Here is a 25,099-nt window from a genome sequence, read left to right on the forward strand (position 1 = left end):
CGTGTACTCCACTTGCCGGAATTACACGCCGGATCCGGAAAAACGCAAGTGTACTGAAAGCATTTGAAGACGGATCCGTCTTCAAAATGCTTTCAGTGTTACTATGGCACCCAGGACGCTATTAAAGTCCTGGTTGCCATAGTAGGAGCGGGGAGCGGGGGAGCGGTATACTTACCATCCGTGCAGCTCCCGGGGAGCTCCAGAATGACGTCAGAGCGCCCCATGCGCATGGATGACGTGCCATGCGATCACGTCATCCATGCGCCTGGGGCGCCCTGACGTCACTCTGGAGCTCCCCGGGAGCCGCACGGATGGTAAGTATGCTGCTCCCCCGCTCCCCGCTACACTTTACCATGGCTGCCGGGACTTTAGCGTCCCGGCAGCCATGGTAACCACTCTAAAAAAGCTAAACGTCGGATCCGGCAATGCGCCGAAACGACGTTTAGCTTAAGGCCGGATCCGGATCAATGCCTTTCAATATGCATTCATTCCGGATCCGGCCTTGCGGCAAGTCTTCCGTTTTTTTGGCCGGAGCAAAAAGCGCAGCATGCTGCGCTATTTTCTCCGGCCAAAAAACGTTCCGTTCCGGAACTGAAGACATCCTGATGCATCCTGAACGAATTTCACTCCATTCAGAATGCATTAGGATAATCCTGATCAGGATTCTTCCGGCATAGAGCCCCGATGACGGAACTCTATGCCGGAAGACCATAACGCAGGTGTGAAAGAGCCCTCACTTAGAGCTTTTCCACTGTAACAAAACTTCAGCTGTGTTTTTGGTGGCTACTCAGACACTGTGCTTCAAAACAGAAGAACTTCAGCTGCGTTTTTGGTGGCTACTCAGACAATGTGCTTCAAAACAGCAGAACTTCAGTTGTGTTTTTGGTGGCTATTCAGACACTGTGCTTCAAAACAGCAGAACTTCAGCTGTGTTTTTGGTGGCTACTCAGACACTGTGCTTCAAAACAGCAGAACTTCAGTTGTGTTTTTGGTGGCTACTCAGACACTGTGCTTCAAAACAGCAGAACTTCAGCTGTGTTTTTGGTGGCTACTCAGACACTGTGCTTCAAAACAGCAGAACTTCAGTTGTGTTTTTGGTGGCTACTCAGACACTGTGCTTCAAAACAGCAGAACTTCACCTGTGTTTTTGGTGGCTACTCAGACACTGTGCTTCAAAACAGCAGAACTTCAGCTGTGTTTTTGGTGGCTACTCAGACATTGTGCTTCAAAACAGGTAAGGGATTTGTTAGACAGTTTTTTGCTATTGTCTGATTGCAAATGAGCATAGGGTGATTAAGGTGTTAAATTTGTTGTTGGGGGAGGAGCTTTTGTGGGAGTGTGTTTATATATAGCAACATAGTATTAGCTTGCCTAATTATAGCTTGCAGCATTCTCAAAGTGCAGAATTACTAAGTGCATCTAAGATATTCAGGAGACTAAGGCCTCTTTCACACTTGCGTTGTCCGGATCCGGCGTGTACTCCACTTGCCGGAATTACACGCCGGATCCGGAAAAACGCAAGTGTACTGAAAGCATTTGAAGACGGATCCGTCTTCAAAATGCTTTCAGTGTTACTATGGCACCCAGGACGCTATTAAAGTCCTGGTTGCCATAGTAGGAGCGGGGAGCGGGGGAGCGGTATACTTACCATCCGTGCAGCTCCCGGGGAGCTCCAGAATGACGTCAGAGCGCCCCATGCGCATGGATGACGTGCCATGCGATCACGTCATCCATGCGCCTGGGGCGCCCTGACGTCACTCTGGAGCGCCCCGGGAGCCGCACGGATGGTAAGTATGCTGCTCCCCCGCTCCCCGCTACACTTTACCATGGCTGCCGGGACTTTAGCGTCCCGGCAGCCATGGTAACCACTCTAAAAAAGCTAAACGTCGGATCCGGCAATGCGCCGAAACGACGTTTAGCTTAAGGCCGGATCCGGATCAATGCCTTTCAATATGCATTCATTCCGGATCCGGCCTTGCGGCAAGTCTTCCGTTTTTTTGGCCGGAGCAAAAAGCGCAGCATGCTGCGCTATTTTCTCCGGCCAAAAAACGTTCCGTTCCGGAACTGAAGACATCCTGATGCATCCTGAACGAATTTCACTCCATTCAGAATGCATTAGGATAATCCTGATCAGGATTCTTCCGGCATAGAGCCCCGATGACGGAACTCTATGCCGGAAGACCATAACGCAGGTGTGAAAGAGCCCTCACTTAGAGCTTTTCCACTGTAACAAAACTTCAGCTGTGTTTTTGGTGGCTACTCAGACACTGTGCTTCAAAACAGCAGAACTTCAGCTGTGTTTTTGGTGGCTACTCAGACACTGTGCTTCAAAACAGGTAAGACATTTGTTAGACAGGTTTTGCTATTGTCTTGATAGCTTTGATATCTTGCAGAATTCTCAAAGTGCAGCATTACTAAGTGCATTTGAGATATGCAGGAGATACTCAGGAGATAATCTGGGGGTGGATACAACATAAAAAAGTAAGATTTGTTTGTTTAAAATCTTTCCCCTCTTTAAAATGGCAGACATGGTTCTGTGCAGGAATTGTGCTTTTATTTCAGGTTCCACTCTTTGGAAGTTTGGATGCTGTCTGATCTGTAGACAGCTCTCCATAATGCAGCAGGAAATTGCATTTTTGAAATCTGAGATTTGGAAATTAACTGTTAAACAAACTCAGGCTGGGAATGTTGCAATGCCACTGCCACAGAGGCCCCCTAGAAATGGAAGGTGGGTTAGTGCAGGTTCTGGTAGACTTAGAGTTGTGGATAGAAGACATGTCCCACAGTCTGTGGCTCTCCATAATTCATTTGCAGCACTTTCAGAGCGCAAGAGCAACATGGAGTATGGCTCAGGCACAGTGGGTGAGGAACAATCATCTTCTATGCCTAAAGTATGCAAGACTGCAGCCAAAGACAAAAATGATAAGATGAGGACTGATAGTAAGCAGCTGTTGGTGGGCGATTCTATCATAAGAGGTGTGAAGTTTGAGGAAAATGGTTTTGTGAGATGTCTCCCTGGTGTCTCCCTGGTGCTACCGCTAATCCTTAATATTGTTAGGAAAGCAAAGCAGGAAAGGGAGGTGGATGTTATTGTCCATCTTGGGACAAATGATCTAGCTCATAATGAGGTTTCAAAGGTGAAGGAAGCTTTTCACACACTTGGTAATGATATAAGGGAGGTTGCATTGACTGTTTCATTCTCTGAAGTTTTGCCTGTGCATAACCTTCAGCATGACAGGAAGATGCGCATTAAAGAATTCAATGTATGGCTTGGTGAATGGTGTCTGGCTTTGTGTCTCATGTTAGTTCTCATTGTAATGGAAAAGAACTGTACAAGAAAGATGGTTTGCATCTTTCTCTCAAGGGAACGAGTGTCCTCGGTGAACAGTTCAAAGTATTTGCTGAAGAGCATTTAAACTAGGAAAGGGGGGGGGCAAAAGAGTGATAATCCAGCTGTCCGACTGCCCCCCCGGAACAATGCCAGAAGATGACAGTAGCACAAAGGTTAAGAAATGACAAGCTCAGAGTCTTGTCTACAAATGCTCGCAGTCTAGGGAATAAGATCAATGAACTTGAGACTATAATGGCATCTGAGAATATAGTTTTAGTGGCTGTTACTGAGACATGGTTTAATGGGAGTAATGACTGGGATATAACAATACCAGGGTTCTCTCTATATATAAGAAAGACAGAGAAGGCAAGAAAGGAGGAGGGGTGGCCCTGTATGTGAAAGATAGCATAAAATCAAATTTAATACAAGTCAGCGAGACCAATTTAGATTCAGTTTGGGTTGCGTTGCAGCTTGATAATCATAAGGTAACTCGTGTAAGTGTGATATATAGACCACCTGGCCAAGTCAAAGAATTAGATGATCTACTAGTTGAGGAAATAGGTAAAATTACATTGAAAGGGGAAGATATCATTATGAGAGACTTTAATCTTCCTGATGTAAACTGGAAAACCAAAATAGCTAGTTCTGCCAGGAGTACAGATATTCTAAATTCCCTACTGGGATTATCTCTATAGCAAGTAGTTGAGGAGCCAACCGGGAAGGAGGCCATTTTGATTTAGTATTCACAAATGGGAATTTGGTATCTGATATTACTGTAGGGAAAAGCTTGGGATCTAGTGATCACCAGTCAGTGTGGTTTACTATAAGTACAGTGACTGAGTCACACCACACAAAAACTAAAGTTTTAGATTTTAGAAAAACAGACTTTTCTAATTTTAGATTAGTGGTATACGAGTCCCTATCACATTGGAACAGTTTCAATGGAGTCCAGGAGAAATGGAACTACTTAAAAGTGGCACTATTGAAGGCAACAGATAATTGCATTAGGCTTGTTAGTAAAAGCAGAAAAAGGAAGAGACCACTGTGGTACTCAGCAGAAGTGGACAAAATAATTAAAAACAAAAAAATAGCATTTAGTAATTATAAAAAAAAAGAAAAGAAAAAAAGAGGATGACAGGGAAATTTATAAGATTAGGCAGAGAGAGGCCAAGCAAGTTATAAGAGCTTCTAAAGCACAGGCAGAAGAGAAATTAGCTCAGTCAGTGAAGAAAGGCGATAAGACATTCTTCAGATACATAAACGAAAAAAGGAAACTAAAAGAAGGAATTACCAAATTAAAAACAAAAGAAGGAAGGTATATGGAAGAAGAATAAGAACTAGCTGACTGCCTCAATGAATACTCCTGTTCAGTTTTTACAAAGGAAAATGAAGGAAAAGGACCTCAGTTAGAAAGTAAGACTAATTAATCTTTTGATGCATGTGTCTTTACAGAGGAAGATGTTCTAAATCAGCTGTCTAAAATTAATACAAATAAGTCACAGGGGCCTGATGGGATACACTCAAAGCTATTAAAAGAGCTTAGCGGTGAACTAGCAAAACCATTAACAGATTTATTTAACAGGAGTTGTCCCAAAAGATTGGAAATGAGCAAATGTTGTGCTCATTCACAAGAAAGGTAGTAGGGAGGAATCGGGCAACTATAGGCCAGTAAGCCTGACATCAATAGTAAGGAAATTAATGGAAACCATACTTAAGGAGAGGATTGTGGAACATCTAAAATGCCATGGATTGAAAGATGAAAAACAGCATGGGTTTACTTCATGGAGATCATGTCAAACTAATCTTATTGATTTTTTTGATTGGGTGACTAAAATAATAGATGGCGGAGGTGCAGTAGACATTGCTTATCTAGACTTTGGTAAGGCTTTTGATACTGTCCCACATAGAAGGCTTATCAATAAATTGCAGTCTTTGTGCTTGAATACCCATATTGTTGAATGGATTAGGCAGTGGCTGAGGGACAGACAACAGAAGGTTGTAGTCAATGGAGTATATTCAGACCATGGTCTTGCTACCAGTGGGTACCTCAGGGATCTGTTCTGGGACCCATATTGTTTAATATCTCTATCAGCAAAATTGCAGAAGGCCTCGATGGTAAGGTGTGTCCTCGATGGTAAGGCTTATGACACAAAGATTTGTAACAGGGTTGATGTTCCTGGAGGGATACACCAAATGGAAAAGGATTTAGGAAAACTAGAGGAATGGTCAAAAATCTGGCAACTAAAATTTAATGTTGGTAAGTGCAAGATAATGCACCTGGGGCATAAAAACCCAAGAGCAGAATATAAAATCAGTGATACAGTCCTAACCTTAGTATTTGAGGAAAGGGATTTAGGGGTCATTATTTCAGAAGACTTAAAGGTAGGCAGACAATGTCATAGAGCAGCAGGAAATGCTAGCAGAATGCTTGGGTATATAGGGAGAGGCATTACCAGTAGAAAGAGGGAGGTGCTCATGCCGCTCTACAGAGCACTAGTGAGACCTCATTTGGAGTATTGTTGTCACGGATGAAGTTGCAGATAACTGAAACGTATAAATAAACTACCAACTGGCTTGATCCCAAACTAAGGAGCATATAGGCGAGTGTCTTATCTGCCGATACATTCTATGGTTTCTATGGAAAGGAGATGACAAAGTGAAACCAAAACAAAGAACGTCATACAAGAGGTAGAGAAGAACGTCTGCCAGACCTTCTCACAGAACTGGCGGTGACAATTGTGCTCAGTACTGGAGACCATATCTCCAGAAGAATATTTATACTTTGGAGAGAGTTCAGAGAAGAGCTACTAAACTAGTACATGGATTGCAGGATAAAACTTACCAGGAAAGATTAAAGGACCTTGTACATGTATAGCTTGGAAGAAAGACGAGACAGAGGGGATATGATAGAAACTTTTAAATACATAAAGGGAATAAACACGGTAAAAGAGGAGAGAATATTTAAAAGAAGAAAAACTGCTACAAGAGGACATAGTTTTAAATTAGAGGGGCAAAGGTTTAAATTATAAGTGTCATATATTTTTTTTTTCGAGTATTGGATTGTGGTGATTAATATCTCCTCGGTGGCCCTATTTAAACTTTTCACTGTGTATTCAATTACCCCTTAATTCCACTGTTTAGTTCCCTGTACTGCCTACTTTTACCTCTGCTTAAAATCAGGTTGCTATACAGGGTCGTCTATGTGTTGAAGGCAGGGCCGTATTTACCAAGGGGCAAAAGGTGCAGCTGCCCCGGGCCCAGTTGCTCCTGGGGGGCCCAAGGCAGCTGCCTCTTGAGCCCTGCTAGCTACTGCCCTGGGTGTGTCAAGCTGCCTGTGTACTTTAACGTTGTGATCTAGGACCTTAATGACATCATCACCATGTGACCAGTAACCTAGCAATTACTGGTCACATGGCTATGAGGTCAGCACAGGTCCTATCAGGAGTGTTGCAGAAGTTAACTGTGGAGCTTTTTTGTGTGAACATTACATCAGAAAAAGGTGACAGGGGCTGTTATGTTAATATACTGTAAACTACTGTATAGTGGGGTGCTGTATATTGTGTGGGGGTCTGTATACTGTGGGGGGCTGTATATTGTGTGGGACTGTATACTGTGGGGGGCTGTATATTGTGTGGGACTGTATACTGTGTGGTGGGCTGTATACTGTGTGGGGCTGTATACTGGGGGGGCTGTATACTGTGTGGGACTGTATACTATGTGGGGCGTGTATACTGTGGGGGCTGTATACTGTGGGGGGCCTGTATACTGTGTGGTGGGCTGTATACTGTGTGGGGGGGCTGTATACTGTGTGGGGGGCTGTATACTGTGTGGGGGGCTGTATACTGTGTGGGGGGCTGTATACTGTGTGGGGGGGCTGTATACTGTGTGGGGGCCTGTATACTGTGTGGTGGGCTGTATACTGTGTGGTGGGCTGTATACTGTGTGGGGGCCTGTATACTGTGGGGGGCCTGTATACTGTGGGGGGCCTTATACTGTGTGGTGGGCTGTATACTGTGTGGGGGGGCTGTATACTGTGTGGGGGGTCTGTATACTGTGGGGGGGCCTTATACTGTGTGGTGGGCCGTATACTGTGTGATGGGCTGTATACTGTGTGTGGGGGCTGTATACTGTGTGTGGGGGCTGTATACTGTGTGTGGGGGCCTGTATACTGTGTGGTGGGCTGTATACTGTGTGGGGGGGCTGTATACTGTGTGGGGGGGCTGTATACTGTGTGGGGGGGCTGTATACTGTGTGGGGGCCTGCATACTGTGGGGGGGCCTGTATACTGTGGGGGGCTGTATATTGTGGAGTGCTATACTGCTGTACTGTATACTGTGGGGGGCCTGTATAGTGTGGAGTGCTATACTGCTGTACTGTATACTGTAGGGGTCTGTATACTGTGGGTGCAGTATAGTGTGGTGTGCTATACTGCTGTACTGTATAGTGTGTGGGGCTGTATCGTGTATACAGTGAGGTGTTGTATACTGTGAGGTTTTGTATACTGTGAGGTGCTGTATACTGTGGGCTGCTATACTGCTCTACTATATACTGTGGGGTACTGTATAGTGTGGGGTGTTATACTGCAAACTGTGTGGTGCTGTATACTATAGGGTGCTATACTGCATACTGTGGGGTGCTGCGGTGCACTGTAACACTAGGGTGAGCCGAGCCCTGGTCTCCTTCCTGCAGAGTGGTGCCCACTTCCAGCCTGAGCCCAGCTGCCCAGAACACTGATCCTGAGCTGCTGGAGTCTTCAGAACTGGAAGTATTTACAGTCATTCACTGTACTCTACCAGATGTGTGGATTTTTTGTGTGTGTTGTGGTGGAGGGCGTGATTGCATGATAAGGTGTGGGAAGGCGGGATCCAGGGGGCCCAAGTAAATTTTTGCCCAGGGTCCAATCAATATTAAAGACGGCCCTGGTTGAAGGACGGAGGACGCAGAAGCACTCAGCCTGCAAGGTCACATTACTGACAGCCAGGGACTGTAAGTAAATGATTAAAGCCAGGTCCTCCCTAGCAGCTGATAACAGTGCCTGGGCTGTGTGCACTTCTCCCTGTCCCTGCGCTTGGCAGACGCTTCCTCACTCAGCAGACTTGGACAATGCAGAGCCGAAGCAGCGCACACCAGGGAAGGGAGATCTGCCATCTGCTCAGTGTATAAATGAAAGCAACAAGTGGTAAGAGGACCCCTTTGTGCTGCAGGAGATTAACCCTTTAGGGGGGAGGGCTCTGGTTACTGACACTTTTGGGGGGCTATTGTTACTGGCTAGTGAGGGCAGGCGGGATTTGCCTCAGGGGGAGGGCAGTGGCAGCCATCTTAACTGAATAGTGAAATTGCAGTTTTATGCAGACTGGTTGCTAAGGGCTGAATCTTATTAAATATGGGGTAAGTCAGTCTAATAGTAACTGATTCTGGAATATCATGTTATTAGTAACTACATATATGAAAATTGAAATTAGGGTATAAGTGTGACAGTTATCCTTTAAAAGTAATATCAGGAAGTATTACTTTACTGAGAGAGTAGTGGATGCATGGAATAGCCTTCCTGCAGAAGTGGTAACTGCAAATACAGTGAAGGAGTTTAAGCATGCATGGGATAGGCATAAGGCCATCCTTTATATAAGATAGGGCCGGGGGCTATTCATAGTATTCAGTATAGTTGGAAGACTAGATGAGCCAAATAGTTCTTATCTGCCGACACATTCTATGTTTCTATGGATAAGGATGGGACCAATAGCAATAAAATGTAGGGACCAGCACATATCTCCCATGCAGATTAATGGATATGACACATCCTGTTTTACTGAATTAAACTTTCAACTTTACTGTATAGACTGGGACAAAATGACCAGAGTCCTCTTACATTTATAAGATGAGCAAGTTAACCTGTTGGGGACACATGACGTACCGGTACATCATGATGCCCTGGCTCTTAAGGACACATGATGTACTGGTACGTCATGTGTATTTATGATCACCGCCGCGCGGCGTACGGTGATTGGAACAGAGTGCCTGCTGAAATCATTCAGCAGGCACTCTGTCACAATGCCGAGGGGGGTCCTGTGACACCCCCCCCCCCCCCCCTCGTATCGGCAATCGCGGCAAACCGCAGGTCAATTCAGACCTGCGGTTTGCTGCGTTTCCGGGTTATTTGGGTCTCTGGTGACCCGATAACCCGGAATAGGATGGTGATCGGTGGTGTGATAATACACCACCAATCACCAATCACCCAACAGTTCATTGCTCAACACCCGGGCTCCTTTTTGGCTTGGGCCGGAGGCTGGACTCCGGTCAGTGCAGCCAAGATGAGGATGTTTTGGGGCCTCGTGCTGCACTGGGTTTTTTGACTAGCAACTTGCCAGCCCCCGCCCACCCCAGACGGCTTCAGTTAGCGCCTTTTTGGGGGTTTTCACATTTTTTAACTTACATTTTTTTTTCTGTTAGGTTTAGGGCAAAGTCTGCAAACACCCGTGCCCCCATGCACACTAAATAAAGTTTTCCACGCACACACACACACTCCCCTATGGCCCGCCAGACAACCTCGGCCGAGGAGGCATACGCCCTGCTTGCCTCCAAGAGCCCCAGTAAGGACTAGGATGACCCCACTTTCCTCTTGTCATCCGCGTCCTCCTTATCATCTAGCGATGATGATGAGCCCCCAAGGAAGCGGAGACGCCGCCAGGCAGAGCAAGGGGACCGCTATGCCAGGGACCCTGTGCCACACTAGTACGAGCAGCTCTGGGGCTCTTACTAGTTTTCCAGCCCACCAGATAAGTCCACCTGAGCCCCCTACCAGTGAACCTGCATGGTGTACCCCAGAGGATTTTGAGCCTGTGATTCCTGATTTTGTTGGCCAACCAGGAATCCAGATTCCCACAGTGGGCTTCAGTGAATATGACTATTTTAGTCTTTTTTTTCAGTGACTACTTTGTTAACCTGATGGTGGAGCAAACAAACTTGTATGCCCAACAGTTCATTGCTCAACACCCGGGCTCCTTTTTGGCTTGGGCCGGAAGCTGGACTCCGGTCAGTGCAGCCGAGATGAGGATGTTTTGGGGCCTCGTGCTGCACTGGTTTTTTTGACTAGCCAGCCAAGTAAAAAAAAACTGTGTCAGTACTGGAATGGGTACGTCCTCTACCAGACCCCATGACACGCTCCCATTTTGAGGCTCCCCCTCAAGGTGATCCTGCCTATGACTGCCTGTACAAAATCAGGCCGGTCATCGATAACTTTGGGGCCAAATTGTTGGAGGCCTATGTACCTGGAAGGGAGGTTGCGGTTGATGAGTCTGTCATTGCTTTCAAGGGGAGACTCATTTTCCGCCAGTATTTTCCCTCTAAGCAGGCGAGGTATGGGGTGAGGCTGTCCAAACTTTGAGAGAGTACCTCAGGGTACACTTACAAGTTTCGTGTGTATGAGGGGCGAGATTCCCGTATTCAACTGCCAGAATGTCGCCCCACTCTGGGTGTTAGCGGGAAACTTGTGTGGGACCTTATGCACCCACTGCTAGATAAGGGGTTACCACCTGTATGTGGATAACTTTTATACTAGTATGCCCTTGTTCCAGTCCCTCGCCGCCAGATCCACATCTGCTTGTGGGACTGTGCGGAAAAATTCCACGCGGCCTCCCTACCCACCCCTCCAGGTACCTATCCCCAGGGGTGAGACCCGTGCCCTTACCATTGTCCTTGTGAATTGTCTTTGTACTGTCCACAATTCACTGTAACGGCATCACCCCTGTCCCTGTGCGAGGTGCCGCGGCAACGGTCCTCAAGCCCGATTGTATCGTCGACTACAATCGGTATATGGGAGGAGTTGATCTCTCTGATCGTTCTAAAGCCTTATAACGCCATGCGCAAAACCCGGGCATGGTACCAAAAAGTTGCGTTCTACTTGGTACAGGTTGCCTTGTACAACTCTTTTGTGCTGTCCAAGAGCGCTGGCAACACAGGGAAATTCCTTCAGTTCTATGATTGTTGAAAACAGTGGGTTAGCCAGCAATATTCTAATGTGTATGGGTGTCATTAATAACAACTTGTCTTGGGATTTACCTGGGATAGCTGTCTCTGTAAACCAGGGTTGGACAGAAGAGAAAATAAAGATAACTAGAAAGTGAAGGCATCTTGGCATTTTTCTCTGCAACATGAAGAAAATCATTAAAAACAAAGTCATAAAACCATATGAAACTTCTCCTGTACAGAATCTTTTATGGGTCATTTAAAGGTGTTGTCCAAGTGTTTAATACTGATGACCTATCCCCAGGATAGGCAGGGGCAGGCTTAGCAATTATGGGGCCCCAAGCAAAGTTAGGTCGGGGACCCGAATCAGGACAGCCCTGTCTATTCACACCATCAGGGCGCTGATACAGTTGAAAGCTGTGTCCTTGGCCAAATCTACCTCTTCTACTGCCTGAGGTGAAAACTGAAATGGCGCTCCACCCACAGCACTACCTCTTCGGACCAGACTGTCATGACAAAGTATATCAGCTGTGTCTCATCTCTGCAGAGTTTGCCACACAGACATGTTAGATTCCTGACTTTTCCATCATCCTTCTTCCGATAGTGACCCAACAGTATTATCCTCTTGCAACCCCCAATACTGTGCTCACTCTCCTTCCAAATGCCCCCAAATACAATACTTACAAAATAACAGTTCCATACAGAAATTCTCCAAAGTGCTCCCAAAAGTCCCACCAATAGTAATAATTGAGTGTCCTCATTAATAAGTGTCCCATACATTCCCCCCTATAGTAATAATGCTCTCCAAGAGCGCAGTGTCCTTCAAATTGTGCCCAATAATAATGCACCTACAATAACCCCAGTAGTATCAAATCAGCTATGCCCCTCCTGTAATGCCCCCAGTATTTATAATACCCCAGTAGTGCCCCTCATATGTTTATTGCCCCCAGTAATGTCAGTAGTAGTATTTAATACCACTCAAATTTAGAATTGCTCTACTGTAAAGCCCCCAGTATTTTTAATGCCCCAAAACAATGCACCTTGTGTTCATAATTCCCCCTCTCTGTACTGCCCCCTGTATTATTATAATGTCCTCTAGAAGTGCCCCCTTTATTTATAATGCTCTCCCCTATATACTGTACAAGTAGTGCCCCCTGTATTATGCCCCCATCAGTGTCCGCTGTATTACTATAATACCCTCAATATTTATAATTGCCCCTCTGTAGAGCCCTCAGTATGTTTAATGTCTCCAAACAGTGCCCCCTGTATTTATAATGTCCCTCTCTGTACTGTAATATTGCCTCATGTTTTATTATAATGTCCCTCAGCATTGCCTCCTTTAATTATAATGCTCTCCTCTCTGTACTGCAGTACCCCCTGTATTTTTAGGTCTCCAGCATCTACTGTAATGTTCCCCAGTAGTGAATACTGTATTTTTATGTCCCTCAGCAGTGCTCCCTGTCTTTTTACATCTCCAGAAATTACTATAATGTCTCCCAGCAGTGACCCCAATATTTTAATGTCAGTCAGCAGTGGCCTCTGTTTTTTTTTGTTTCCCAGCAGTGCTCCTGGTATTTGTATGTTCCCCAGCAGTGCCTTCTGTATTTGTATGTTCTCCAGCAGTGGCCTCATTATTTGTATGTCCCCAGTGGTACTTCCTGTATTTTTATGTCCGCCCAGCAGTGTTCCCTGTATTTTCACGCCCCCAGCAATTTCTGTAATGTTTCCCAGAAGTGCACCCTTTAATTCCCTCCCCTCTGTACTTTGGCCAGCAGTGAGGAAAAAAAATTCACTCGCCTGTGCCAGGACACAGTGGGGTGTGACATCATCATGCCGCCTTATACCAGGAGCAGCGGGTTATGGTAATCACAGCAGCCTGCACCGTTGTACTGCTGCATAGACTTCAGGTCTAGTGGCCTGAAGACTATAAGAACCAACAGCGCTGCCTGGGGAAGACGTGGCACTGTTTGACTCGCTTGTCAGGGGGCCTGGAGGGGCACCCTGACAGGCGGGGGCCCCATTCAATTGCGTTGTTTGTGTGGTAGTCATGACCTCCACTGAGGATAGGTCATCAGTATATGACACCCAGCACCCACCACTGATGAGCTGTTTGAAGAGATTGCAATGCTCTGGTAAGCCTCTGAGCTAGACTCCTATCCAAGTAAGAATCTGGAGACATTGCACAGTGATAGAGCGTGAATAGTCTAATAAAGAGCAACAGGGAAAAACTGCAGTGTCCAAATTAGCAAAGCTAAGAGAGACAGTACAAACACATGTACTCATACCGAAACTAGACATGATGTGTAGTGTGGAAGAATGGTCAGTATGGCCGACATGCTATTACCTTTACTTTCATCCTGTAGCAGAACTGGAATTGTCTCTCTACAAAAAGAGTAAGTCTTCATTAGGAAGCGAACCTATAAAAAGACAGAATAACAATGCATCAATAATTCATTTTATATCGTATATGTAGGCCCTAAATTAACTATTATTTCAGCAATCCAGGGTAGGGGTAAGGATGAGGTGGCCAAAAGAAGACTTCAGCTGGATCCATTTTCACGCTATAAAATGTAAGGAGACAATAACAGTTTGGTCTTAGAGTTCACTCTATGCTTGACAGCTCCAGATGTTACATGTGCAATGTTCTAAAAATCTCACTGACATTTTCTGTTCTAGTGGTGTGGTCCTGTACTGCATCAAAATGCAAATTGCAGACAGCATACAGTCATTGTTTTATTTTCTTGGTGGTGAATTTGGGGGAGCAGTTGCAAACTTTTTCTTCATAGGCCCTTCACTGTGGCCATGGAAAGATGTGAACCAAGGTTAGGCACTTGCTTGGTCTCTGAACTCACCTGTTCCAGAATGACGATGAAGCTCGAAGCTGGAGGCAGCCGGTAATGGTTTACCACATAGATGGGGAAAATGCAGAGTACACACGTCTGGCTCACAAGCAGGAGTATCCCCAGACAGGTGGATAGCAGGAGCTTGTGCTTTGACTTTGGATACCAGGAGCCCCAGAAAGACAACACTTTGTAGGGCACCAGGAGCGAATATATGAACAGGCAGATCCATGACCAAACCACAGTCCCAAACTGCCCAAATGAATAAAACAGGAGATCAAACTCCAGAACTAACCTGATGATAGAAAACAAAACTCACAGGACAAAGATATACAGAGATCTGCATCAAGAAAAGTGGGTAAAACAATAAAATTAAAAAATACAGAAAACCAATAGCTTTATCTTCTCAGGGTGGATGGAAGCATGGTCTGTTATCAAGGTTAACTGCAAGGACCGTGTCCAAGAAGCTTCTCTCCTGGTATGTAGATATGTGGTTCCTCAAACTCTACAACATGATAGAGGTACACACTTTCCAGCAGTAGGACAGGACATACTAGGAGCATTGGAGACAGAATAGGCTCACACACCGTCTATCATCCACACTGAAGCTCAAGATTCAGAAGGCAATGGCAGAGAATAGAAAAATCTGGACTGAATGTCTCCCTATTGCTCTTTGCTCATTTTCTCAGGAAGAACCACCCCAATAGGAAAACATGCATTAGTCCCATAAGGTTCTTTTTGGCCCCCCCCCCCCCCCCCAAGATGGTATTTTTCACCATAGATGCAAATGTTACTTTCTGCTCTTACCTCATATGTGGGAGCCTGCAACAGAAATTGATCTATATATATAGATCCTTATTCTTTACCCAAGCCCCATTACCTGAAGTATTCTGTGTGAATTAGTGTCTATGCATTGTCCCTCACAGAACTCTGTAAGGCTAACTCTCTCTTGCTCTGTTGGCATGTTCTAGGCTGTAAGTAGGGATGAGCGAATCAACTTCAGATGAAACATCCGTAGTCGATTAGCATAAAACTTCATTAGAATACTGTACGGAGCGAGCGCTCCATACAGTATTAGAATGTATTGGCTCCTATGAGCCGAAGTTATTACTTTGCGAAGTCTCGCTAGACTTCGGGTAATAACTTCAGAAAGTCATTTCTACTGTTAAAAACCTTTTACCGAACTCGGTTTTGGTTCCAAGTGGTACCTTGGAATGTTCAGGCTCCAAAACCTTAGAACCAAACTCGGCTTCAGTTCCAAAGTTGCACTTGGAACCGAAGTCAAGTTCGGTTCCAATTTTTAAAGTGGTTTTTCACTGTAATAATCAATTTCAGAGGTTATTCAACAAAGTCTCGCACAACTTCGTGGATAACTCACTTCGGCTCATCGGAGCCCATACATTCTAATACTGTACGGAGATGGATCTCTGTACAGTATTATACCACATTTTTTTGCGAAGCAGCTACGGATGTAGCATCCGAAGCTCGCTTCGCTCATCTCTACTCTATACCATAAACATCTGATTCGATTTGTGTTTGTGTATAAATAAACACGGAAAAAGGGGAAACCCAGACTCTAAAACGGAGTTCACACTTCAGTTATTTGATCAGTTATCTCCATCAGTTATTGTGAGCCAAAACCCATAGTAAAGGCTACACAGAGAGAAGGTATAATGGAAAGATTTCCTCCTGTGTTTGGTTCACAATAACTGATGGAAATAACTGAAAGTGACCAAATAACTGAAGTGTAAACTCGGCCTATTGTACACCAACTCTGTGTGTGCCTATTGTCCCCTGGCCGGTGAATCGCTTGATCCTTGACAAACTTAATTTTTATTAGAGGAAGCTACACTAACAGTAGTAAATGTGACTAATAAAATTAAACTGTGTAAAACAGCATTTTTTTTTTTACAAAAACAAGCGCAAACACCATTGTAAATATGCCCCTGTATCTTCCACAATGCACTACAGCAGAGAACATTGTACAGACACTTATGCAGCACAGGTCTACACTGAGATAAGTGTAACGGGCATCCCACTCATGAGGAGGCGTCTCCATGGTAACAAGAGGGCTCAGGGCAGGGAGGACCCAGGTGCGCACGTCTCCTCAGTGCGGCCAGCGGTCTCCATCTCCTAGACAATGAGCAGGAGGGGAAGTGAGCGCCGATGTTAATGAATCGGCGCTCAGGTGTACTGAGATGCTGGATATGGGTCATGTGATGCTGGCTATGTCACGTGACCCATCAAGAGGACCTATTTAAACAGGTAACATGCTGGCCACAGGTTGCCTGTAATTGGTCTTACTACCTCACTAGCGTATCCTGCATATGCAACTTCTGTCTGTTTGACCTCTGCTTGTATTTGACTCTGACTTGGTGTTACCCCTTGTACTGACACTATCTCCTGGCTCTTGACCTCGGCTAGTATTACTTGATATTGTAGTAACCCTTTGTGCTTGTGTTACCTTCTGAACCTTGACTTATCCCTACCTATTTGTGACAATAAGTGGATGGTTCGATATTTGGATGGCATGTTAGGTCGCAAATCTTCACTTACCTTCCCTGGTCAATAATATCCACAGCAACTGTGCTGATCACAAAAACAAGAAGAGCAGCCACAAACATGTGGTAGATGGTTTGGAAGTGTTCCACCTCCATTAATTCACTGTAAAACACCATGGGACATCATCTTAGATACAAACAATTACAAAGCGCTGGCATACACTGTGGATAGTGTACAATAAAAAGGCCACCCCTCCAAATCCTTCCATATCAAAAAAATACCTCCTTATCTACTTTATGAGACATAAGTCTGTTATACGGGTAGTGTTATTTTAATGGTATCGTACTGCAGCCTCTCCTGGTCTCCATCTCAACTTACAAGCCTAAATGATAACATCAGTATGTCCCCCCTTCAGGTTCCTGTCAGTCAGTGTGAATGTACTCTTACTGCCATACCCTTACTGCTTCTATTGAGTGCGGTGAGGAATATGGCGCAAAAAAAAGACAAGCAGAGCCCACAGTGTCTAGGAATTGCCACAACAACACAATAGAGTGGAGGGGACTGTAGTACCATGGCAAGATTGTTGTAGTAGGCCTTCATGCAGTGGCGTACATAGAGAAGTAAGGGTTTCATAGCAAGGATCAAACCAGGCCCCCCACACAGGGCAGAATGGTTTCTGCCTAAACCCCTTTTAATGACCCATGGGCCATTTTCCCACTGCCTCATTTGCTAAAAGTTGTTCTTTTAGAGGGTAGAGTCCTAACGAAGTTTTCACCTCCAGTAGAAAAGGAGATAATCCCAACTAAGACTGGGCTCCATAGCAGTTGCATGGTCTGCCGCTATGGTAGTTACACCCCTGCCTTCATGAACCATATGTCCAGTCCTGTGTGTCATGGCAGCGTACACCTGCGCATTGGGATGTGCTGACTGACCTCCTTTTTCTTTGCAGTTTGTACCGGAGTTGTGGCTGACTCCATTTAGTCTTGCACCCCTGACCAGCCTGTCTGCCCCATAGGCTGATTTTAATTAGTGTAAGTATAAAGCTGTAGCCTGCTCTCCCTGCACACACTGCAAGCCTTTTGGTACCAGGAGAGGTATAGAGTAGACTCTCATTGCATTTGGAAGCCGTCTAGCACCAGGAGAGGTATAGGGTGGACTCAGCATGCATGTTGGTACCTGCATTCCCTGAATTTAATGGATGCCATTTTGGCACCAAAAATGATAAAAAGCAGAGTGGACCCAGCATGGATGTGGAACCTGCACTCCCTGAATTTTATGGTGGCCGTTATGGCACTTAACAGGTAGCATTTAGTGTTAGGTTCCCATCTTACAGAGATCGCCTTGAAGTGTGGCAGACGGGCCCAAATAATTTTGTACAAAATGTATTTGCCAAGAATCTCAAATTTACAAAATAAGCATAGCATTAGCACCAGAATATTTTTATTACTATGGCATTATTGTACTTTCATTGGTTTGCAGAGTGATTGTTTTTTTTTCTTTGTGTTTCTACCCATGGCAGCGCGCACCTGCGCATTGGGGTGTGCTGACTGACCCCCTTTTTCTTTGCAGTCCTGTGTGCCATTCAATTCTATTTATAAAAGAAATGGTGAGTAAGGCTAGGTTCACCTCACTGTTTCGTTTTCCGTTCTTCTGATCCATCAGAAAGAAAAAAAACTTTAAAAAAAAAATGATCCTTTGTGCTCATTTTGCATGCATTTTAGCCATTTCCATTTGAGATCAGTTATTTTAGGCGGCAAAAAAGTCCTTAGTGGAGGACTTTTTCCCTCTTCTAAGGCCTAATGCACACGACCGTAGCAAGTCCATGCCCGTATTGCGACCTGCAAACAGCGGGTCCACAACATACCGGCACCGGCGGAAGGCGGACCTATTCACTTGAATGGGTCTGAAATCCAAGGGATACGGTGTGGAAGGGAGGCACGGATCGGAAGCGCTATGGAGTGCTTTCATGGGTTTTCTGTCTGTGCCTCCGCACAGCAAAAAAGTAGTGCATACATTCCTTTTTGTGGTGTGGACTGTTGGATGCGGATCATGGACCCCATTGAAGCGAAGGGGTCAGCGTCAACAGACAGCGGGCACAAGGTTGGTGCCCATGCATCGCAGACCACAATTTGCGGTCCGCAGCACGGGCATGCCTGGCACACGGTCATATGCATGAGGCCTAAAATAACGGATCTCAGACAGAAATGGTTAAAACAAATGTAAAATGACAATAGATGCTCAAAATAAAAGATCTTTTTTTTTTTTTTTTTTGCTTTCTGTTCTTCTGACAGAGCAGAAGAATGCAAATGAAATGTGATGTGCACCTAGCTTAAGGCATAGGTATAGAGTACCCTCAAAATATCACTACCCTCAAGAAAAATATATGAGGAAACAGACCTAAAAGGATCACATTATGAAAAAAAATAATAGCAAAATAATAGAACTTACTCCAGTATTGATGCCTGATGCAGAAAAACTTTCCTTCTATCTGTTAGTGACCCACGGGGTCTGAAAAGTAAAGAAATCAATGAAGGCAGTACTATTATATACAAACTATATATTGAAGACCTGCTATAACAGCAATGTATTCATTGCATGCACCACTATAAATGCCTTCCCTTTGTTGTTTACCTGCTCGCTGTCAACATGGCAGTGTTGAGCAGGTGTAATTACAAGAAGCTCGTTCCTATTCCAGTGCATCCTGAGGATAGGTGACTAATATTAAAATCCCCGGAAACCCCTTTAACAATTAATTCTTATCTTCACTAAATTCTAATTATCTATTCCATGGATATGGTCAATAGTCTAGCAGTGCATCCACTACGCTGATACCATATGTAGAGAAGGTAAATGAATCGACCATGGGGAAGAGGCTGCAGCACTCACACAATGCTTGTAGCCCCTTCAAACAGTTGATCGGTGGAGATGTCAAGAGTCAGACCCCAACCAATTTGATATTAATGCCCCATCCTATGGAGGTCATCAACATGCTGATTCTGGAAAAAACCTTCAAGAGATAGACAGACGGAGTTAGAGCCCATTCAGACGGCCGTATGAACGGGTCCACTTCCGTTCCGCAATTTTGCGGAACGGGTGTGGACCCATTCATTTCAATGGTGCCGCAAAAGATGCGGACAGCACACCGTGTGCTGTCCGCATCTGTAGTTCCATGGCCCCGCAAAAAATATTGAACATGTCCTATTCTTGTCCACAATTGCAGACAAGAGCAGGCATTTTCTATGATAGTGCCAGCCATGTGCCGTATGCGAATCCGCAAAACACCATGGCCGTGTGAATGAGCCCTTAGACAGACAAACAGACAGACACAGACAGAGATAGATAGATAGTGATCGGTCCTGGGATTTAATCTGACCATGAACAATATCTCTACTGTATATACAGGGTGATTCAAAAAGGTTGGTGCCTGTAGTAAAGGCCTGTAGTTAAAGTAAAGTAATTGCTCTTGGAAAAAAAAGTTGTGCTGTGATTGGTTGCTATGAAAGCTGTGCTGTGATTGGTTGCTATGAAAGCTGTGCTGTGATTGGTTGCTATGAAAGCTGTGCTGTGATTGGCTGCTATGAAAGTTGTGCTGTGATTGCAGCAATAAAAAGCTTTTTGCATATTGGAATTTGCCAAAATTGAGACTATTGTGAAAACCCATGTGCCCTTATCAAGCAAAGTAAATGTGTGCAATGAGCAGGTGCACAGTCTGCAGTCCCTTCTTTTTTGCCAAAGATCCTGTCACGGGCCTCTCCTACCTGGACATGTTAAGTCTATCAGCAGGATGGTGCTCCTCCTCATTTCCCGTTGGATGTTCACCAATAGCTGAATAAAACCCTACCAGAACGTTGCATCAGCCATGCTGGAATGAACAATTCGCCAATTTCTGTGAGACTACATTAAGAATGAATTCGGTGTATATGCCCCCCAGCCACGGGATCTGAATGATCATATCCGAGGATATGGTGGCACGTGTCAGGACAGAACTGGACTTCCGCCTAGATATCTTCTATGTCACCAGTGGACCTCACATCAAATATCTGTAGGGTGAAGATAAAACTTGGATAGATATGTATTCACATGAAAAGATACACTGTGTGTTATGTTCTCTTGGTTATGAATACCGTAGCTATAATTCTGCACCGTTCTTTTTGAATCTCCTTGTAGTTTGCGTGTTGTCCCCATGTCTACATGGGATCCTGAACTTGTTCTGGTTTCTTCCCACATTCCAAAAACATTGTGATAGGTTAAATGGCTTCCTATAAAGTTGCCCATGGTGTGCATGGGACAGGGAAATTATGTAAATTGAGTTCCACTGGGGACAGGGATTGATGACATCATTCTACAGCAAAGCGGAATGTGTTGGTGCTATACCATCAACAAGTAATAAGTAATGGGATATTCCTGAGCCTCTTATACATATTTGCAATGGAAATCATTATTGTTAATCATTTTCTCTAGCCACTCCTTATCACTCACTCCAATAAAGCAGCATTCAAAATGAAGAACAAGGGGACATTGTTCATACCACAGTTGATCTAAACGTTCAGCATGTCCCTGATAATTACAGTAGAAAATGCAATTATTTTTGCACCACAATTTAACTTGCCTCTTTTTTAAACCAGATGGTACAGTCTCATCCTCCTTTGTGTAGGACTCCACGGCTTCTGTCATGGCTTTATCCAGGAGAATTCTCAGGTGGCAGTTCATGTCCTCCACAAGTTCTGCTTTTACTTCCTAATGTCAGAAAGGTGTTATATAAGGGTCAGGCATACATACAATGGAAAAATATGAATCCACATAATGTCACATTTACCAGATAGAGAGGGATCCCTTAAATCACTGTCCCCTTTGAAGCAGTTTAGACATGCTTCTTAGTATAGTGAACTAAGAGTCCTTTAAGGGTTTTTTATCATTTTGGACAATGCCATCAAAGTGAGAATGGTGTGGGTCCCTACTTCTGGGACACACATCTATCTCTAAAAGGGGCCCCTGAAAGTGAAGGAGAGCACAGTGCGCTCTCTATTCAGTTCTATGAGAGTTCCGGAAAAAAAAAATCCAAGTCCTGTAGAAATTAATGTAGAACGCACCGCACAAGTGTGGTCACCGCTCCATTTACTTCTATGTGGCTGCTGGAAGTGACTGAGCCAGCGCTCGGCTATTTTTTGAACTCCTATAGAAATGAATGGAGGGCAGATGAGCATGCATGGGTGCTCTCCGCTCACTTCGTGGGGGGTCCCGTTTTGGAGATATTTGACATTGATGGCTTATAGAAACATAGAATGTGTCGGCAGATAAGAACCATTTGGCCCATCTAGTCTGCCCGATATACTGAATACTATGAATAGCCCCTGGCCCTATCTTATATGAAGGATGGCCTTATGCCTATCCCATGCATGCTTAAACTCCTTCACTGTATTTGCAGCTACCACTTCTGCAGGAAGACTATTCCATGCATCCACTACTCTCTCAGTAAAGTAATACTTCCTGATATTACTTTTAAACCTTTGCCCCTCTAATTTAAAACTATGTCCTCTTGTAGCAGTTTTTCTTCTTTTAAATATTCTCTCCTCTTTTACCTTGTTGATTCCCTTTATGTATTTAAAAATTTCTATCATATCCCCTCTGTCTCGTCTTTCTTCCAAGCTATACATGTTAAGGTCCTTTAATCTTTCCTGGTAAGTTTTATCCTGCAATCCATGTACCAGTTTAGTAGCTCTTCTCTGAACTGTCTCCAAAGTATCAATATCCTTCTGGAGATATGGTCTCCAGTACTGAGCACAATACTCCAAATGAGGTCTCACTAGTGCTCTGTAGAGCGGCATGAGCGCCTCTCTTTCTACTGGTAATGCCTCTCCCTATACACCCAAGCATTCTGCTAGCATTTCCTGCTGCTCTATGACATTGTCTGCCTACCTTTAAGTCTTCTGAAATAATTACCCCTAAATCCCTTTCCTCAGATACTGAGGTTAGGACTGTATCACTGATTTTATATTCTGCTCTTGGGTTTTTACGCCCCAGGTGCATTATCTTGCACTTATCAACATTACACTTTAGTTGACAGATTTTTGACCATTCCTCTATTTTTCCTAAACCCTTTTTTCATTTGGTGTATCCCTCCAGGAACATCAACCCTGTTACAAATCTTTGTGTCATCAGCAAAAAGACACACCTTACCATTGAGGCCTTCAGCAATTTCACTGATAAAGATATTAAACAATATGGGTCCCAGAACAGATCCCTGAGGTACCCCACTGGTAACAAGACCATGCTCTGAATATACTCCATTGACTACAACCCTCTCTTGTCTGTCCCTCAGCCACAGCCTAATCCTTATCGTTTCCATGGTTGCGAAGACCCTGCAATCAATCAGCGGTGGCCATGTGGACGGGACCATGAAAGTGTGTGTAAGCCGGCACTTTTCCATTAGTGTGCAAGCATGACCACTGCTTCTGAATTACAGGGTGGTCGTAACCATGGAAACGAGCAGTGTGTAATGTGATGGAAAAATGAATCCAGGAGGCAATATGGACAATCAAAATACATTAGTAAGTGCCTTGTATTAACTTTCTCTACATGATAATTGCCATCTCCTGAAGTGAGACAGCCCCTTTAACTCATTATCTTATCTCCACAATGTCACCACATAAAGTATGTGTATACAGCCCACCTACCTCCATGTGTCTCTTCCATTTTATTAGACCTGTTATGTTATCGGACACATCACCTGTGATGACAATATAAGAATGGTTTTGTTTAGTTTAACAATTTTGTGCCAGCATGGAAGAATTTTTATAAATCAGATGATCCCTTTAACCACCTCAGCTCCCCTAGCTTAAACACCCTTAATGACCAGACCACTTTTTACAATTCTGCACTACACTACTTTCACCGTTTATTGCTTGGTCATGCAACTTACCACCCAAATGAATTTTACCTCCTTTTCTTCTCACTAATAGAGCTTTCATTTGGTGGTATTTCATTGCTGCTGACATTTTTTTGTTATTAATCGAAATTTACTGAAATTTTTGCAAAAAAATGAAATTTTTAACTTTCAGTTGTAAATTAGTTTTTAAAAAAACAACATCTATATATACATTTTTCTCTAAATTTATTGTTCTACATATCTGTGATTAAAAAAAAGTTTGGGTAAAAAAAAAATGGTTTGGGTAAAAGTTATAGCATTTACAAACTATGGTACAAAAATGTGAATTTCCGCTTTTTGAAGCAGCTCTGACTTTCTGAGCACCTGTCATGTTTCCTGAGGTTCTACAACGCCCAGTCAGTAGAAAAACCCCACAAATGACCCCATTTCGGAAAATGACACCCTAAGGTATTCGCTGATGGGCATAGTGAGTTCATAGAACTTTTTATTTTTTGTTACAAGTTAGTGGAAAATTATGATTTATTTTTTTTCCTTACAAAGTCTCATATTCCACTAACTTGTGACAAAAAATAAAAACTTCCATGAACTCACTATGCCCATCACGAAATACCTTGGGGTGTCTTCTTTCCAAAATGGGGTCACTTGTGGGGTAGTTATACTGCCCTGGCATTTTAGGGGCCCTAATGTGTGAGAAGTAGTTTGAAATCAAAATGTGTAAAAAATGCCCTGTGAAATCCTAAAGGTGCTCTTTGGAATGTGGGCCCCTTTGCCCACCTAGGCTGCAAAAAAGTGTCACACGTACTCAGGAGAAGTTGGGCAATACCTAATATACCTGTTAGGGCCCCTTTGCGCATCTAGGCTGCAAAAAAGTGTCACACATGTGGTATCGCCGTACTCAGGAGAAGTAGGGCAATGTGTTTTGGGGTGTCTTTTTACATATACCCATGCTGGGTGAGATAAATATCTTGGTCAAATGCCAACTTTGTATAAAAAATTGGAAAAGTTGTCTTTTACCCAGCATGGGTATATGTAAAAAGACACCCCAAAACACATTGCCCTACTTCTCCTGAGTACGGCGATACCACATGTGTGACACTTTTTTGCAGCCTAGGTGGGCAAAGGGGCCCAAATTCCTTTTAGGAGGGCATTTTTAGACATTTGGAGTCCAGACTTCTTCTCGCGCTTTAGGGCCCCAAAAATGCCAGGGCAGCATAAATACCCCACATGTGACCCCATTTTGGAAATAAGACACCCCAAGGTATTCAATGAGGGGCATGGCGAGTTCATAGAAGATTTTTTTTGGGGCACAAGTTAGCGGAAATTGATTTTTTTTTGTTTTTTCTCACAAAGTCTCCCTTTCCGCTAACTTGGGACAAAAAGTTTAATCTTTCATGGACTCAATATGCCCCTCAGCGAATACCTTGGGGTGTTTTCTTTCCGAAATGGGGTCACATGTGGGGTATTTATACTGCCCTGGCATTTTAGGGGCCCTAAAGCATGAGAAGAAGTTTGGAATATTAATGTCTAAAAAATTTTACGCATTTGGATTCCGTGAGGGGTATGGTGAGTTCATGTGAG

At 44.2% G+C, this 25,099-nt stretch overlaps 1 protein-coding gene across 1 annotated transcript in view; it reads right to left on the reverse strand.

The window, feature by feature from the left end:
* LOC122932620 (sterol O-acyltransferase 2-like) overlaps positions 1 to 25,099 on the reverse strand; it is a 56,506-nt gene that overhangs the window by 23,010 nt on the left and 8,397 nt on the right. Inside the window, exons 2-8 of the mRNA XM_044287134.1 lie at positions 23,310 to 23,362; positions 21,245 to 21,372; positions 19,084 to 19,143; positions 16,690 to 16,797; positions 14,146 to 14,428; positions 13,638 to 13,710; positions 11,387 to 11,471 (exon numbers count right to left, since the gene is read on the reverse strand). Of these exons, the coding sequence (XP_044143069.1) occupies positions 11,387 to 11,471; positions 13,638 to 13,710; positions 14,146 to 14,428; positions 16,690 to 16,797; positions 19,084 to 19,143; positions 21,245 to 21,372; positions 23,310 to 23,362 (790 nt within the window). The remainder of the gene's footprint in view (positions 1 to 11,386; positions 11,472 to 13,637; positions 13,711 to 14,145; positions 14,429 to 16,689; positions 16,798 to 19,083; positions 19,144 to 21,244; positions 21,373 to 23,309; positions 23,363 to 25,099) is intronic.

The sequence above is a fragment of the Bufo gargarizans genome, chromosome 3 (genome assembly GCF_014858855.1).
Source record: "Bufo gargarizans isolate SCDJY-AF-19 chromosome 3, ASM1485885v1, whole genome shotgun sequence".
Lineage (NCBI taxonomy): Eukaryota > Metazoa > Chordata > Amphibia > Anura > Bufonidae > Bufo > Bufo gargarizans.